Genomic DNA, 19,123 nt, shown 5'->3' with positions numbered 1-19,123 from the left:
ATTATATATTTTCTACATTGCCGGTTGTAGATCAATTCATTCTATACACTGAACTTCTTTTTAAAAAAATTAGTTCATCATAAAGTCATGGACAGCATAGCAAATGAAGATTTATTAAAGTGTTTTACAACTAGGGCAGCAAATTGTTTTTGTGTTTCTTTTCAGCTGAAAATTAAGTATTGTACAGCCTCTTGCCTTGAACATTTTCCCCTTTTGATATATAAATAATTTTTGTTATTTATTGTAAAGCAAAGCACACCCATACCATAGAAGTTGACCCCTTTGATTTATTTAAAATTAAAAAATAAACACAAATGTTGAACTTAAGAAATGTATGCATGCAGTTTGTAATCTTAAAGGACTACATCCAGACAATTTATTTTAGGATAACGAGCATGATTGGAGAGAACTGGAAGGGGGGGGGGGCGCCAAAAAGAAATGTAAAATGGTCCGAAGACAAACCTGTTCATTCAAGAACAAAACTAAATTCTGTGGAATTTTTATTAACTGCTTTGTCCTCATGCAATAGTCTGTCATTTATGGATATGAAAAGAGTACTGTAGAAAACCAAGAGTTTTTTTCATTTGCTTATCTTCAAATCTCCATTGCAAACTTTAAGCCAAATGAGAATGTAATTTTTTTATTTTTTTTTTAACTTTTATTACCCTATCTATTACCCAACCCTATCTGCTTGGTCAGGAGCTAAGACATCATTTTGTGTGTGTGGTTCTTATCCACAAAGAATCTGCAAGTTATAGAGTGAATTATAGAAAACAGTTAACTTTTGAAAAGGATATCACCAAAACATGTTTAAACTCCATGTTACAAATTTAAGATGTTGCAATGCACCTGACTCCTGCCAAGTGCCAGACATTGTGGAGGAAAGATTTACACATTCAATTTTTCCAAATTGTTAGTATTGACAAAATAACTCATTTACTGCCATAGTGACACTGTTCTCATCTTGCTCAAGTAAAACCTATTTTTAGATACATTGGATTCCTTCGCATACATTGGTGTCATCAATGGTAAATTATATTATGTTTATGTGGTTTTCATTTGTCTAAACCTGTGCATGAAGATGTATGAAGCTAAAATGACGATACATTGTCAAGAATTAGCTGAATGTGTGCAGTACTGTGTAAGAAATGGAATATGAATTGGTTTATCAAGTATTTTAAATATGGGGCATTTGATTAATTGTTCTATTTCACTACACAGACATTTTGATGGACTTAAACTGCAGTTATAACAAATCGGTAAAACTTTTTTTTTGTCTTCCCCATTCTAAACGTCTTTAGTTTACAGTCCTCAGTTCTCACCTGTTGTAAAGTTTTCCCTTTCCCTTTGCTGTGAAGATTTCATTGGTGTAATTTAAGGTTAATTGTCGGTGACATTGACGAAGTGACTGCATTGCGTGAATCATTCATGGCTTAATGTTGCAGTTGTTGACCGGAAAGGAGGGGGGGGGGGGGCTTGTAACATGCCTGTAGAAAATCTAAGTCGGGTAGTAAGATGGTTTAACAACACTTCACAAACTGGGTTAAAAGTCCTAGTGCAGACTCGCTTATACTCGAACAAAATACTATATTGTATTTCAACTTTATTTATAGCTTAGTGCAGAAACCAGTTGTGCACCCCGCGGGATACTGCAATGCTTAGAGTTCTCCTTAAGTAAATGTTAGCCTACTTATCATCAATGGAACAATACGTTTAAAATAGCAACGTGAACTTGTTTCATCCATTCATAGCTCTGGCGTAGAGTGAATCCGATGTTCTGGACTCTCACATTGTATTGGCTAGAATACATTTATTCCACCACTGTATTGTAATAGTTCAGCAGGAACCTTGTTCTGTCAGTATATTGATAGGAGTAACTAACTCAATGATTTCATTTCTAGAGGCGTTTGTAATAAGCTTAGTACTGAGATATCAACATCTCATATTTGGTTGACATCTGAGTGTTTTGTTTAGACACTACAAATTAGAAGCCAAACTGTGTTATATGAATGTACGTCTGTTGTAAACAGGTCGTCGACCTTCTGCCTTTCTCTGTTCCTGTGTTGTTATGCAATAAGTCTTCACCTGACGGGCAGGTACTTATAGAATGACAGCAGGTGTGTTAAGGTGAGAAGAAAGACATTTTTTTTGTTCTTGTTGCTGTAAGAGTATCGGTACTTCATTGGAATGATGCACATGCAGTATATTGACATCGCCAACTTAATTATCAATTTGTCTCAAATTGTCTGTCGTCCTTGGTGTTGTTGTTTTTCTTCGGAGCCCCACCGGGATTAACTTGTATGTAACTTAATGTGTTGGTAGGGCGTTGGTTTGGGATATGTTACTCCAAAGTAATGCCAGTACGCATTAATGTGCTTCTTGAAACGTGATAACACATCTACACGGTTTGGAAAAAAAGCGGAAGGGGGTCAAGCCTTATCTAACGGGATTTAAAGTGTTTAGGTACCCTGACTTACAATATAATTTAAAGTCTTGTGTCAGGAGGGGGTGATATTTTATCCGGATTTCTTTATGCATCGTACACCAGCTATAAAAAGTGTTAGGCTTCATCCTATGATTGTAGAATACATTTTAAGCCCATTTTCCCCTTCTATCATTGTATCTCTTCCATAACCAGTTTGATACCTTACAGGCCCTAGCTTGATGTCCTGTCATTCTGTTCTTTTAAGATTTCTTTTTGGGGATGTGGTCTGGTCTAAGCTAGTTTTTGTTAATCACTAAGAGGAAAAGCCGCTCTTAGTTTTGTGTGATCTGACGTTTACATATATAGTTCTGAAAAACCATAATCACTATTGAAAATCAAATTTCACTATATTTTGTATCATCCAAAAACAAAAAAAACGCATCGTAGACTTTCTGTCTTCTGAAGACGAACCATTTTGTTTTAAAAAATTTCATTTGTAAACCGTTTTACGGTTGTTCATACAAATACATTTTTAGAGAGAAAAAACAACAAACCCTCAAATGTACTGATATTAGTGTTATAATGTATATTGCTTACTGTTGTACTGGCTACTAATTGTTTTTGTTCATTAACAAGAAACTAATAATGCCTATTGTATGCACATATTTATAGATTTAAAAACAAAACACCACGATTTATTTCATTAGTCTTGTATTTCCGGAGTACACACACACTACGTTGTCATCACTATGTCAAACATCTCTTTGTCTACTTGGAGTATATCCTGCACTGTTCACACTCTTCTTATTTCAATAGGCGACCTCGTGCATTGGATGGGAGCCATCGTAGGCTAGCATCATTCAAAGGGACATTTTGTTTGGAGAAATAGAGTACTGTGGCTAGAGATAGTTTGTAGTTTCTGATGGAGACACAAATGTAGTTTTCTCATGACTTTTGGTCAACTCAGAATAAGTCCAAGTGTCAATTCATCTATTGCTGCATTTAGATTTATTTGGAGCACACAGAAGACGAGTGTGAACCCATTGATATACCTGCGTATGTTTTATTAGCTGACATACCGTTACTTTGCACATGTAGGCACTAACTTTGGGCTCTTACATTCTCATGTGTATACTCAACTCTCTCTAAGTCCAATCTTGTACAGAAAATAAACCGATTGGAGGTATACCTTTGTGACACAAGGGTGTTGGCATCTTTTTTGTTCTGTTTACATGGACATTAGAGATTTATCTATAACACTTTTAAATAAAATAAATGTGTTCATTTAGTTTGTATACGCATTGGCTAAATTTTCTGTCTTTCCGTAATGCATTTAGTAACGTTTTAGTGCTGCTTTTAGTGTTCAAGTTTCAGATTGGATTGTAAAAACACCTGTATTCTGTCATGTCTAGACAATAGCAACAATCGTAATAAACGTGTACCCGAGCGCATTCTTCTGTGGTTTCACGGCCTCCCCCTGGTCCTGCTTGTGTCACTACTTGCCATGCTTTCGTGAAGAAACGCAACAGGTAGTTAATGGCTTCATTAATAATGTTAGCTGCAGTGTGGAGACGTGTCAACGATGTTTCTCAGAACAAGCACCTGCAGTTGTTGGCGACCTCTGGCAGGTATATCTGTTTGGTCAGTGAAATCCTATGTTCAATGAAGACACATCTGGAATATCTTCTACTAGTAACGAGACTTAAAAAAAAACATCCTTAAGATATAATTAATCTGTTTAACGCCAACTGGTTGTATTACTGTGAATAGCGACAAAATGGAAGGGAAAATGTTTATTTCGAAGGCTGTGTAGTGTGAAAAGTGAAGTTCAAACTCAACAATCCAATGCGCTCCTAATACTAGATGGACGGGCATTCAATGAACGTATCAAGTGCCAATAACAACACAATCAGTTCATTAGTGTGTGCACTTCAAATCAGTGGCATATAAATGCTTCTCACCTCGCCTGGTATTGTCAGCGCAACAGCTTCACAGCTATTACTTTTTTTTTTCAAGTGGTATATATCGAATATATAAAGTAGAGTGTAAGGAGTATGCATGTATGTGTGTCCCACATAGAAATCAAAACTGTTTGACCTATCTTGATAAAACTTGTCATGAATGTTCCTTGGATCATGGCGGAGACCGTAGTGTAAGTTTAATGTCCCTCCCACAATCAGATGGCCCTAAAAATTTAAAAAAAAATTAAATTTATCTCTATCAAAGATCGTAACGTTTAACAAATCGGGTCAACCCGTTTTATATTAGATATCAATAGGTCGGTAAAAAAATATAGGGATACTTGGCGCTAGATCAATGATACACAAACTAAGGCCCTCGTGCCGCGGGTCATATCCGCCTTGTTTGTTATAAAAGTTAAATTTTTAAAGAACTCGCTTTTATTTTCCTATTGTATTGTCGGAAAGTTTAAAACTTTCTTCTTATACCTGGCTATCAAAACTAGTCGTAGCAGTGCCTAAACTTTGACATACTGCAGATCTAGATGTAACGTGTTTTAGTTTTCTTAGTTTATTTCATGGCACTTGTAATATGCTTCTCTTTAGTACTTCTGGTATGTCTGGGTTCAGTTCTAAGGCATAATAGCACTTTGTAAAAAGTAGTCGGTTTTATTAATTCCTATCATGTGTTTCTCGTTCCCAACTCTTAGCTTGTAATCCGCGGCGCCAGCACATAGATGTATTATATTCGTGACATGTGAAGAGGCCGACAAATTGAGATGCTAGAAAAAGACCCGGTAACCTTTTTTCTATTCCCATAAGCATCATCCTCTCTCAGCCCTCCTCTTTACCTCCTGACATTCTAAATAAAACAAAATTAAGCTCGACATTTAGTGACGACACACAAGTCTAATATGACTAATCTAGAGCTGAAGTGACTCTTCATTTGACTTTTATATGAACTGGTGGTTTCTACACTGTCGAGTATAATAAAAACAATTCATACAGTGTTTCTCAAACTTGCAAACTTTTTCGAGGAAAAGAATGTCAATGCGTGCCCTTTTAACCACCTGTGAATCGGAGATAGCGCTGTAAATTCTGACTGTGGCGGTCCGGGAGGATTCTCAAAATGCAATAAAAATGAGAATAAACTTAAATTTTCCAGTTTTTCTTTGCATAAATATTTACAATTATATTTACGATACGATTGGAATCCAGATTTCGTAATGAATGTTCATTAAAGATACCGTAGTCCTTTCGTTCTTTTCAATTGTTTTGTATGCTAGAAAAGGTTCCTCCTGTGAGTAGCAGAAGATTCCTCAGCCAGCCAGAAAGAGGATTTCTGGGGGAGTGATGAAACCTCTTGGGTTCGTGACAGAGCCCTGGTGATAGGCGTTTTCCTTTTTTCTGAGCTTCGGAAATTCTTTCTCCTGGTGTCTACACTTTAGAATAGCCCATGTAAACTCAGTATTTGATAGTAGCGGGACGGGAATGAGAAATGAGCCAAGAAAGTGTACTAGCAACTGAAGATGGAGAAATGTTACAGCAACTCATTCATAATCAACTCGTTTTTACATAGCTAGTACTTCTACACGAGACATTACAAGCTATCCACTGTCATTAATCAGCCAGTTAGTCTGTCGTGAATGTTGAATCAAATGGGCCACTAAGGACGAAACAACGTCTCTAACTTAAAAATATTAATTGTTGAAAGATTGATGATGATGTCATTTTACTTTGTCAAACATATACACGGATTTATGGCTGCAATGAATATACAAAATTTTCATTTTGTCTCTTGAACAATAGAATGACCCCCCCCCTCCCCGCTTTTTTTGTCGGGACGTTGCACCACAGTTTGAGAAACGCTGGTCTTACCGAGCCAGTACTAGTCTTAGGACATGCTCAATTAACCGATTGCATTTTTGCCCGTATAAGTGCGCTACGACCTTATTAGATCTGTAAAAAAAATAAAGAGTTTTTAGATCTGGTGTGTTTTCGGTTTTAAAAAAAAATGCCTAGTTGTCATTACTTGGCCTTATCCAAAATTCTAATTGTCTACAAGTTTCCATCTAGTTTCTAGCAATGCTAGTCAGAATACTTGTCGCCTAACTACACTATATGCTAGCTCCATACTTTTGCTTTCATGTAATATAGACACATATATCTACTGAACATGGATGCTTTGCTATCTCAATCGGAAATACTTCACAACAGGCTACAGTAGCTATACTAACCACAAACCGTCCAGCTTCTAATTTATTGGTGTGTTTTCTCCTCTTTTGGTACGCTCAGAGCTGTTGAAGCGTTTCCTCTACAGTCTACACATTGTACATTTGAGTTCTTTGTAAAAAAAACTCTATAATTTTGTTTGGTGCTAACTTGACATAGCTGAATACAAGACGAGCGTCTTCTTGAACGTCTCACCTCTAGCTGTTGAATAGGTTTCGGCACTCTCTACAACTTACAACTCAACTGAGCAAGTTTCCTTTTTCACCCATTGTTCTCTCTCTCTCTCTCTCTCTCTCTCTCCCACACACACAGACTCAGCAGCCTTTTCTTTGTACATATTTTCCTAGGAGAGTAGCGGCGGTAATAAATGATGAGTAAATTGTGGCCCCTTGGTCCACATGGAGAGGGAATAGACAGCCAGAAAGGAAGTAGGGCGCGCTGACATTCCTTTGTCTTTGAATGTCAGGCTGTTGGTTGCTTCATTCAGCGTCTGCCTCCTAGACTGAACACTGCTTTTTTTTTTTTCTTTTTTTACAAAGCTTATATCAACTCACTCTGGTCAAAAGTTTGTACACGTTATTTCTCCGACACCCCCTCTCGGATCAAGTTGAAATTTTACACTATTATATCTTTTACCTGATAACACAAAAATCAATGTAAAAGATAGAAATAGTACTTGACTCAGGTGGTGGTATAAGCTGAATTAGTCCCCTTTATAGGCCGCCCTTGAAAGTGAGAGAGAGAGAGAAAGGGATACCGTAATCGACCTGAATTCGAACTCATGACTCAAGCCGACATTCTAACCACTATGCTAGTGAGGTGCGTATGAAAATTGAAGATTTATATTGTATCTAGTGGTCGTTTCAAACTTACTTACAAGCGGCGACCTATAAAGAGGACTAATTCAGCTTGTACTACCACCTGAGTCAAGTACTATTTCTATCTTTTACATTGTCTATAACACGTTGCTATAATGTCTATGTCATCCTCGTATATTTATTCAATTGAGTAGCTATACCTTTATTTGTTACCTCTTTGTGATGAGGGAGTTGTTTCTCCTTTCAACACCAACGTACTGGATCAACTGTACACACTATTGATCATTGGGTGCAATGCAGTTCTCAACTTGTCCAATGAAATTTTAAAAGTAAACAATATGGCCTAGGGTCATGTTTGTGTTCAGCAAACTCGTAGTCGGACCCCCGTGGATCAGTTGCTCACACACACATTGCGTCACACACAAAATAAAGCTAAATCTCTTTCACAATAATGGACATGAAGTGAACAAACCATTATCATTCCCAGGCTGATGGACAATTAGAAACTTTGTGGAACTAATTTTATAATTTGAGGTTCGCTTTTTCTAAACATAAAGTGTAGGTTTGAATTATCAATAGATTATTTCTATTTTTCAGATCGTGCGCAGTATTCACTAGATTTAGCTCTATTTGCTTTTTTTTTTTTTTTTTTTGCCATTGCTAGCTTTCCTATGTGCAGTCAATGTACATAATTAACTTGAAAATACAAAAGTGTACACTTTCCGAAGGCCAAATGTAAACGCTGCAACTTTAGTTCCAACATGATAATGACAATAGTGAAGTTGGATTCTAAATATCTTTTTTTTTAGTTTGTTTGAGATCTAAACTTGACAACTCTTATTCGGTTTGGTTATACCAGATTTAGAGCTGCTACAAATGACTGCGTGTGTTTCATTAATTGGCCAAGTCTTTTAATATCAATGGACGTTTCGTTTGAAGCATTTTGTATTTTTGATCAGTGTATTACGGTCCCACGTGTGACAGGGCATGGACGTCTTAGTGACCAAGTGTGGCAGTTCTTAGCCAGTTTGGCTCTACTGATGTTTCAGCTAATTTTGCTGCCCATGCATGTGTTCATCCCATTTAGATTCATACGTAGTACTCCTCCCCTATTAGGATAGTTTGAAGCTACAATCTTTGATTTTTTTGATTTGTTTTTATATGTTGCATTGAAAAAGAAACTTGATTTCAATACTTCCATTCTTTTGCCACTACTGTGTAGACGGGTGCCACGTGATTTGAGGCTCACAGCAGTCGGGTTAAAACCCTGCCTTCCATCATTACCTATGCGTGTGTAGGAAACTAGTCAAACTGCCCCAATTGTTCGTAATGTTCCCATCCAGTGGTTAGTAGTAAATCAAGGAATCCAAGTTCATCTCTGACTTCATTCATTCATGAAGGGAGGGGGCAGCTTCATGAATTGAGGGAGGGGGCGATGTAGGATAGAGCTCTATTTTAACTACATAAGTCTTTTACACCTATTTTTTTCCCCTTGGTCATTGTCGGTACAGCCGTCTGACATCCATGCTTCACTGAATTCGGCAGACGTTGGCTGGTAGTAGACGTCATTGGCGAGAAGAATGAACACACCGTAGCTTTTGTAGTGCAACTTAATATTTCACTTGTTAGCATTCAACTGGAGGTTTGGGTTGACTTATCAGCGCGTTACGTTGGGGTCGCACCAGAAGTTTGTTCCTTCTCTTTGGCTCAGAACTCCAATGTTAAGAAGTTCTTGCAAAAGAAGTCGTCTGTTTGAATAGAATCTAGCTAACTTTGCATGAAAAAGATTCAAAGAACTACAATTTCTTATTTAGGATGAGAGCACAATCCAATTCCTATCCGTTAAAAATTGATACTACAATATACAATCTTTGTCGTCCTAGATTGATGCGTAGACACAGTTTTAGCTCATGATATTTAAACTTTGATTGTCTCAAATAATTAGCAGTTATATACTAGGGTCTAGTCAACGGAAATAAATACCTGTTAGCTGTAGTTGGAGCAATGTTGACTTTTGTTTTCTTATCTTTTTGTTGACTTTTGTTTTCATTTTCTTATCTTTTTGTTGACTTTTGTTTTCATTTTCTTATCTTTTTGCTTCATTTGATCTCTGTTTGGTGGTTAGGAAGAAACTAGTCTTACTTAGTGTTTAGTTCGACCTGTTTTTATTTCGCTTGGAGTTGTAAAGCCTAGGATGAGTCTGTCTCACTGACTATATAAGAAAATGCAGCGCTCTTGTGGCTATTGTTGAACGTTTGGTTCAAGTCTACCTTCACCACTTTGAAAGTCTATAAGACTGGTCATTTCAGTCTACACATTGAAAGTCTATAAGACTGGTCATTTCAGTCTACACTTTGAAAGTCTATAAGACTGGTCATTTCAGTCTACACCTTGGTTTTTCGATTTGTGTTCTCTTTGTTTTTGTCGGTAAGCCGATGTGTCAAGTAGACAGGTGTTAATCTGAACGTGTTTTAGGACACATGGCACTAGAGTGTTTTCTACTGTCATTCAGCTGCGACTGTCACACTGTTGTCTCTACGTGACCTGTGAGTAGTTGACTTTAAGTCATTTGTTGACCTTTTGCACTAAGTACTCACAAAAAGCCGCACACCTTTTTTTTTGTTGTTGTTGTCTTTCGTTGTGTGTGTACTGGTGTCAGAGGCGAGGCATTAGGGCATCCGTTATTTTTAAGAGGGAGATCTCATCTTTAATCAGCCTTTAAATACAAACAGTAATTTAAATGCTTTCTTTAGAGATATTGTCAGTTGAAATACGTTCTGGATAATCACAGTCTCCTACTCATATTTTAGAATTGTCGACAGATTTCATCGCTTTCTCTTGCCCTTGCTGGTTTGAACAATGGCGATGTCTCTGCATCTAGTTTGTAAGGTAAGGTTGAGGTCTTGTAGAATGCCTGTTTTGGTTGATTTTTTGATACAATTACATGCGTTGTGGTAGGTTCTAAATGTGTGTCTTTGTTAAAACGTTTAGAAAGTTAATGTTTCATTTTATGGCCTTGAAGATCTCACGACATGCGCATGGAGTCCCTGTCGTTTGTTCCTTGTGTAACTAGGACCTCCTCGCACCTGAACATTGCCAAACACTACAGACTTGACCATGTCTCCTAAACACCAAGATTTTAGATCTACTTGAAGAGAAGTCCGCTTAGTAACAAAAAATGTAAAGTTCTGTAACCTGAAGCACATGACACACATTCCCAGTCTTTTAGTTCTACAGGTTCATTCTATAGTTTATTGTATATTGTTACAGGTAAACAGTCGCAGTCACATTCATCTGGTAATGCAAGTTTCTGTCTTCTAGATAGATATACGCAGACACGCCTGAAAAATAGCAGCGTGTGATTCATTGTGCCTTTTTTTTTAAACGTTATTTCTATGACCCTGTTATTCGAGAAGGAAACAAAAAAAAAACGCTATTTCGGAAGAGAACTACTCAGTTTTTTACGCAAGATTTAAATTTCTTGGAAACATTTTGTTGACGCCAAATACGAATACACTCAAGTACATTAACTTCAAAATATGATCATAGACTCATTCGTTCTGACTGGCCGTGATGTGTTGTTCATCTGTTTCTTTGTTGTCATTGATGAGTCGGGCCAGGGCCATGTGTGCTGTTCCTTAGCCTGGAGAGGATATGTGAATGTTAAGTCTGGCTTTGAATGAAGACTCTCTCTCTGTCTCTCTCTCTCTCTCTCTCTCTCTCTCTCTCTCTGCACTACCAACTACACTTATTGGTCCACTATTTCCCATACTTCTCTGTTCTGTTTTTTTTTTCTCAAGACCTAAGTCACTAACGGATGGTTGCCTTCTGTCATCGACCTGAGACTGTTTATGTGTTTTAGCGTGAGCGTGTGTTAGGGGAATACGATATATTCTACAACTTCTATACTAGATACTGTTGGAGAGAAAGCACAAGAAATGGTACGTTTTTTTAACTTTTAGGGTCAAAAGAGGGTGAAGTAATAACCAAAAAGTGGCGCTATAGAATCCCATGATCATGCTAAGAAAAATGAAGCATATTTCAAGCCTATCGTTTAGTTGTGCAATGTTACAATCTCATTGAACGTTGGACACTTGCAGGTGATGCAGTTCTTTGAGTTGGCAAGTTGACATTGCTCTCAGAAACACGTACACCGTTCTTCTTGAGCTCATCCAATACAGACGTGACTTCAAATAGATGATTACGTCCTACGTGTGTCCCTTGGTCAATCGTCAAGTTAATCAATGACTTAAATTCTGTCGACTCAGGCAACCCACTCCAAGCTCTAATAGCTCTATGGGAGTATTTGTACAAATGTGTCCTAGCACATGGAACAAGAAATGTGCCTTCATCTTTTTGTCTGAGTATTTTATTAGGTTTTATTTTTCTATTTAAAGATTATGGTTCAGTGTTTTATGTATTATTGCTACTTTACTTTTGAGTCTTCTTTCTTGAATGGTCTCTAAATTTAATGAATTTACTAAAGGTGTTACTCTAATCAAAGGTGATCACTATTCTATTTTGTGTCTGTTCTAGTTTGCTAATGATTTTCTCTAGTTGAGGGGTCCCAAACAGGATTGTATTATTGGCCTAACCAAGGTTTAAGTAACTTTTACTTAGGTTCTTATTGGATTTGTAGAATAGTCTTTTAATAAACTCGAATGCTTTGTGTGCTTTAAAAAAAATATTATTTTATAGATTTGGGGATTCCGAGGTATTTGGAGGTTGTTTTTTTTTTTTTTTTTTTGTTGTTGTTTTTACTCTTAATAATTGACATTTTTCTAGGTGGAAAGACATGCTCCAATTTGATTCCCATTTCTGAAATTGATCCTTGTAAAATGTCTGTATCTTGTGTTGTTTTTTTATATCATGCAATCGTCTGCAAATAATCTGACTTTTTTTCTTGAACTAATGGTATTTGGTAAATCATTTATGTAAATTAAAAATAGTAGTGAACCTTGTTTTATTTTAAACACCTTTTCTGTTCACATTTCAACAGAGGTTTTTATATATATATATATATATATAACAAGTACAATATAAGTATTCCAATACAAGTGTGCTTGGCCGTTTAAAAAAATATTGAACTCCTGTTCTGAAATTACTTTCGGAATCAAGTAAATGATAGATTTACTTATAAATATCCATAGATATATTTAAGGTGGTAATAAGTGTGTTGTTTGTTATTGTAGAATATTGCTATAGGTATAAAGTGTTCGTGTATTGGGCTAGGGTACCTTTACTACATGTTACTGAATACAGCACTATAAGTAAGAATGGCGAAGTGGTTGATTTTATAATTAGGGTGTTTTGTCACATAGTCGATACATTAAGGTTTCATTAGGTCACTACTTAAATAGTAGACAGCTTTAAAGTATCTGACAACGTAAAGGTTGACTAGGTATGTATGAAGATAAGCCAGACTTGGCTAACAACTACCTAACTGGTACCTTGAGCAGACAGGATATTTTCAGAGAGAATATTCGAGCTAATGATATCTTTGAAGCTGTTTCCTTTTTCTCCACTTCCACAGTTCTATTTCTCCGATTACACTGTTAGATGGCGATTTCAATTCCTTGAAGTAGTCAAAGTGCATTTGTTTAGATACAGTTTAGTGTCCTTCTGGAAATATCATGTTACTCGTTCGCTAGACGCTTACCACAAGAGCAGTGGCACTTATATTCTATCACCCGACCACTAAGTTTCGAATAGAATTTTGCTTGGTCAGTAAGTTGGATGTCCATCTCCACATGCCGTCTGACGTCATGACACCTGGTTTACAAGCATGTGGTGTTAGTTCACCTGTGTTCTTGTTTGTGAGCTAATGAGACCTGAATATTTCTCAATGTAGTGGAGGTTGAATGTGACGATTATGTTTTCTGACATCTCCTGGTATGACTTTGAAAGGATTGAAACGAGATGTTCTGCCACGCTTACACAGTGTTCAACAATTTCGAATGAACACCATGTTAATTTACTTCTCTGCTCAGTACCTTGATATGGTTAATATAGTCTTCTACACCCCAACGCCAGACGTTTAGACAGTGTTTGTTTTCTTACGAGTCGCCCGGTCTTCATTACCACCGCTGTAGCTTGAGTCTTGTCAGTTTTATTACCAAGTGTACCGTGAACTTCTGAAAGATTCGATGTAGGTCAATAGGTTAATCTATGTATGTACATCTACTGCTGTTTGTATTAGCATATGAATAGTGTGATATTGAAATCTATGTCTATATCGTAGATGTGTACAATAGCTTGGTGTAGAGAACAAGCAGACCTTCCCTCGGTTTGCAGGACAAAGTCAACAAAACGGGTGGACACTCGGAATCATTTCATTCGTCGGATCTTCTGTAAGCTGGGTATAGAAAGAAACATTCGTCTTGCTACATCTAGTAATGTTAATTAGATTACCTTAAGGCACTTTATGTCTAATAGAAGTTTGTTTTAAAAGTCACATTGTCTCTTTAAAAAAATGGTTGCATTTGGCGGTTGAACGAGTTCTACATACTGAACTTAAGTCTAATGTTAGAACGAATGAATTCTTATTCAGTCCATCCGGACTACGAGTCAAACCTAGATTCAATTCCCAGACCCCGGGAACATCTAAATTGCTATTGGATGTGTTCAAACTTGATTGTATCTGTTTCCATGTCAGGCTTGAACCAAAGGTTCTGTATACCTGCAGACCTTTGCATAGGTTCCTATAAGCCAGGTCTGGTTCCCGTTACCTGACGTCATTGATCTCCTCCTATAGTGTAAACATGTTTGTCCACCCCCGCTCTAGGAGTTGAGCATAGCTTGCTGATGACAGTATGGGATGAGTATCTCCACATTGCGTGGTGCCGTTTGGTAGTTGTAAGCTAAGTCTGATTTATTTCAACACATTTATTTTTTCATTTTCTGATGCAGGATCAACATTTTTTTACATTTTAAATGCCAAATAATGATGATAATAATAATAAAACGAGTAATAAAGTGTTACGTTCAAAGAAATAAGAATACGTTCTAGTGCCTCACTTTAAGTAGACTGCAGTTTAACATACATTATAATGCTGGTGTGTGTATTATATTTAGTTCTAGATCATGCATATCTATGAAGCGGTATATTACACCAATCTATTAACATGATCCCTATGTAGAATATTGGAAGTCCCTTGACATGAGATATAAATGTGTTTTTATTCTTGTTTCAACTCCACATGCGGTTAATTGTCATTGTTTGTTTAGGAACATTTGTTATACACAACACAATTTATGACCTCCCCTACTTTCGTGGCAACTCACACTTTCACCATTTAGATGTTAGACTGGTGAGGGCAGTAATTACACCCAAGTAAGCTTCAGATAAGAGATAGTACTCTCCCTTGAGATTGCTTGGATGAAGAAGACAAAGAGCTAGAGAATCGAGGGGGCTTCCCTCCCCCTTCTTTTTTTTCCCCTCTCTCTACCTTGTGGTAATCTCTAGCTACCCACATGCACCTAATAGTAGGCACCTCATGATAATATCTGTCTACCTGGAAAATCTGTTATCTAGGTTGAGATGGATACAAACAAACTTGGCCAGACATTTAGATTTCTACCAATGTATACAAGTGGTAAGAGATGGTACAGTTCAAATAATGCAGTTATTGGTATATTTACATTTGTTGGGTAACCAAATAACTAGAAATAGAATTGAAACTTTTGGGGGGAGTGGGGCGGACTAGGGCACTTTAAAAGAAATAAGATAAATACATATTGTTTTAGTTCCTTCATTATTTTGTGTGTCCTAGTTTCTAGAAATTTATATTATACATAAAACAATATTCTTGTGATAAAAAATCCAGCTGTTTGTTATTGTGTTGACATTGTGCTCATAAAATGAGGGAAGCTGAAAACTTTCTTCTTGTCTGATTTCATTTTGTGTATGTGATTCAAAATACACCTGGGCAAATCTTTTCCACAACAGTTGTCTTTTAATCATAATTTCTTGAAGATGTTTCCCATAAGTAAACAAAACATGTGGAGCGCAGATGAGATTTCTGCTTGAAAGAGAACACTGAATATGGACTGGGGGATATCCTAGACTAATGAGATTGTGTGGTGTTGATATCAACAATCATAGACAAGTAATGAGATTATGTGATGTAGATATCAATAATCAGACAGACAAGTAATGAGATTATGTGGTGTTGATATCAATATCTCAAGTAATGAGTTTATTTGGTGCAGATATCAATAATCATAGACATCCAATGAGATTGTGTGGTGTTGATATCAATAATCATAGACATGTAATGAGATTGTGTGATGTTGATACTGGTGTTGATATCCTAGACAAGTAATGAGATTGTGTGGTGTTGATATCATTGACAAGTAATGAGATTGTGTGGTGTTGATATCAAGATTGTGTGGTGTTGATATTGTAAGGAGACTGTATCATTTTTTTTCTTTTATTCTAGTTTGATTACTTCTGCTTACTCTTGTCTCACAGATTCAGGCTGTGATCTGGTTTCTAGCACTTGGTCATATTATCTTTTAATATATATATATATATATATATATATATTTAACGTTTTAAAAATGATATTATTTGGAACAGATGGTGGATTGCTGCTAGGAGCTTCCTGTCTGACTGGACGTTTCTGGTTAGGATCACTGTGGTACTACCAGACAGCTGAGAGTGCTCCTGATGTAGACAGATGTACAGCTGGTGTACAACTGGAAGCTGGAGTTGGGGATGCAAAATGGATTGACAACACACATGTACTAGTGGGATTAGACACAGGTCAGTAGCAGTAGTTAGTAGTAGGATTAGACACAGGTCAGTAGCAGTAGTTAGTGGTGGGATTAGCCACATGTCAGTAGAAGTAGTTAGTGGTGGGACTAGACAAAGGTCAGTAGCAGTAGTTAGTGGTGGGATGAGACACAGGTCAGTAGCAGATGGTGGTGGTGGGATTAGACACAGGTCAGTTGCAGAAGTTAGCGGTGGGATTAGACACAGGTCAGTTGCAGTAGTTAGTGCTTGGCCTCAGAAAATCCTTTTTATTTTAAACCATTGATAACTGTTGTTCCTCTTAGGCTTTGAACTTAATTCTGCCGCTGGGTTTAAATAAATATATTTTTGCAGTTACAATACCTAATCATAATCTCTCATACTCTTTTTGAATGTATAGCATGAACAGTAAGTCAATACTTCTGTGACAATGTTGCAACACAAATTTAAGTGTTCGATAATTCTTTTTTATGTAGCATAGTTCTATTCTCTGAAGTTTTCCATGTATAATGCTTAAGTTTTGAAAATTTAAGAAGGAAGAAGTTACTTTCCATTCACAATAAATATTATTACATTCGAAGAAAGATATATTAATTTGTACATAAAATTTATTTAAGGAAAAAATATTTTTTGTCTTCAAGGTGGCATAGCAGTTTGGAATTTAGAAGATGACTTCCGCACATTTGTTCTCTCCCATGCTGCTGTAGGCCACGATGGTGTGGTGACTAGCGTCTCTGTAACCTGTGATAAAACAAAAGCAGCATCTAGTAGCCATGACAGATGGTCAGACATTTTTTTTTTTAGTTGAGATTTTATAAATTTTTTGGTCTTTACAATTGCTAATTTGCTTTTTTTTTTTTTTTTTTTTAACTCAAATTTACTTTTTTTCATATTGAAACTTATATTTTCTTGAACTCCACAGCATTAAACTTTGGGATTTGTCAAACACAGTACAATTTTATACTACACAAGGTAAATATTTTGTGTTTTCTCCTAGTGTTGTGTTGTGAAGTGACATATTTCAAAACTAACCAAAACATGTTAAGTTTTTGAGCTTAATGTTTGTAGAGAGTAGAGGACACTGCTTCCTTCAACTTTTTCCTCATTCTGTGATGCACAATTTTTAGTGATGGTCATTTTTAGCAGCTCTCAAAAGGGGAAAAGAGGCTATTAGTTTTGTGTGAACAGTCTGTCCGTCCTTCCCATTTAGATCTTGTAAACTAGAAAAGATGGTGAAGATATGACATCATATTTTAGACCATTAAAAGTTCTGATGCAATGGCTAATTTTTCCCTTTCTGAAAGCGAAAAATCTAATTTTTAAAATCAACTATGCAAGCAGTTTTTTTCATTAAAATACACCTTTTAAGTTCTGTCATACAAAAATTTTTTTACTTTTTTTTTAAAGAGAAAAAAATCTATTTAGTATGCATATAAGTGGAACATTATTTAAAACAACAATTTATAAGTATTTTTTTCTATTATCGCATGAACTGCAGGGCTATAGTATTTCTGTTATTTCTTTTTTATGGAAAAGTTTTTTTTCTTGAGGCTTTGAATAAGAGATTGTCCCTTTACAAAACAATTACATCAATTAGATAATCATTATAGGACATAAGTTAGGCCAGGTTCACATCGAACTTCACATTCACTTTCACCTATTTCTTCGTCTGCTGGATTGTTGGGGCACCACACATTATCTGTCAACATTCTTTCTCCATTCTTCTCTGTCATTTGCCTTTGATAGAATCTCATTCTGATATTCTTTGGAAAATATTTTGAGTTTGTGTTTCCACACAAACTGTCTTTTTAACCTTGTTATTTATGAAACAGTGCATTTTAAACGGAGGGGCATTGTATTTTTACAATTCTTTGATCTCAAATAATATATCTTGTGAAAAATGTTTTTGTCACTTCTAAGAGTACCATTGTCCCCACCTAAGAAAAAATATTATCTTTTAGACATTTGAAACAATTTCCAGGTTAGTTTACTCTTCTGTTTAATGATGATTTTTTTTATTAAGCATTTTGTGGTTTATTTAAGATATCATTCCAGCTGTCTTTCCTGAACAATGTTATCACAAGAGCTTTTCTCTGTACCTAATGCTGTATCATTTTTCTTCATAAAGTTCTTAGTAAGAGTCATGCCTTGTTCTCTTCTCCCAGACAATGTCATTTAATAAGCACTCTCAAAGATCCTAAATGTGTCACATGAAAAAATGTTCTGAGTTGTTGTTTTTTTGTGATGCGTTGAGTGTTCAGGTTTGACTAGCTTACAGGAATAAGCTAATTACACAGTTATGTCATACATTTCATGTCAATGGTTAGCATCTTGTTGTGTCATTCTTTGTAAATTCTAAATAGGGTGTAGTTGCCATGACAATTCTTTTACACACTGCTTTATGACAAATGTATACTGATAAAAAACAACTTGTACATTGACATTTACGGTGACTTTGAGTTAACTGATCCTTGAGTATGTCTTCTCAATACTGATTATTTGCTCATTGTTATGGTACAACTTAACAAAGTGGAATGCTTCTTCTGTAATAAATGCCTTGCACAACTCTAGGGACATTTTTCTTAAACCTTTAAAACTGAATAGAGCCAGGTGCCTAATTGTAGCCTTGTCTCATATATTTACAGAAATCTCAGCTTTAAACTGGACATAATTTTTGTTTTGGGTAGACCTACAGAATTGTGTTCTTTGTGAGTTGTTTTATTCATTGTTGTTTTTACACAGACAGTGAGACTTTAAACAGGAATGTCTTCAAGCCAGCCATTATGTTTAATCCTTTTCTAAAACTTGTTCTTGATCACTGTAGCACTGGTATTTATAATTGAATCTAAAAGCACTGAACAATGGATAGTGAAAGTATTGTTAATAGCAACAACTTTTATAATTGGCAACTTGTGTTTCATCCTGAAGATGTGAC

The 19,123-nt window shown here is 36.1% G+C and overlaps 1 protein-coding gene across 3 annotated transcripts in view; it reads left to right on the top strand.

Annotated features, from left to right (window-relative positions):
- The window catches only part of LOC106061144 (methylosome protein 50-like), a 30,230-nt gene that overhangs the window by 3,557 nt on the left and 7,550 nt on the right, over window positions 1-19,123 (top strand). Inside the window, exons 1-4 of one of the 3 annotated variants that reach the window (XM_056031451.1) lie at window positions 13,660-13,783; window positions 16,015-16,200; window positions 16,830-16,971; window positions 17,111-17,160. In XM_056031451.1, the coding sequence (XP_055887426.1) occupies window positions 13,675-13,783; window positions 16,015-16,200; window positions 16,830-16,971; window positions 17,111-17,160 (487 nt within the window). In that variant the 5' untranslated portion in view covers window positions 13,660-13,674. Of the gene's footprint in view, window positions 1-13,659; window positions 13,784-16,014; window positions 16,201-16,328; window positions 16,417-16,829; window positions 16,972-17,110; window positions 17,161-19,123 lie in introns of those variants that run through there. The other 2 variants (XM_013219218.2, XM_056031452.1) reach the window with 2 other exon arrangements.

The sequence above is a fragment of the Biomphalaria glabrata genome, chromosome 6 (genome assembly GCF_947242115.1).
Source record: "Biomphalaria glabrata chromosome 6, xgBioGlab47.1, whole genome shotgun sequence".
Taxonomy (NCBI): domain Eukaryota; kingdom Metazoa; phylum Mollusca; class Gastropoda; family Planorbidae; genus Biomphalaria; species Biomphalaria glabrata.
The sequence above is the reverse complement of the archived record's forward strand: the minus strand, read 5'-3'. Positions and strand labels throughout refer to the sequence as shown.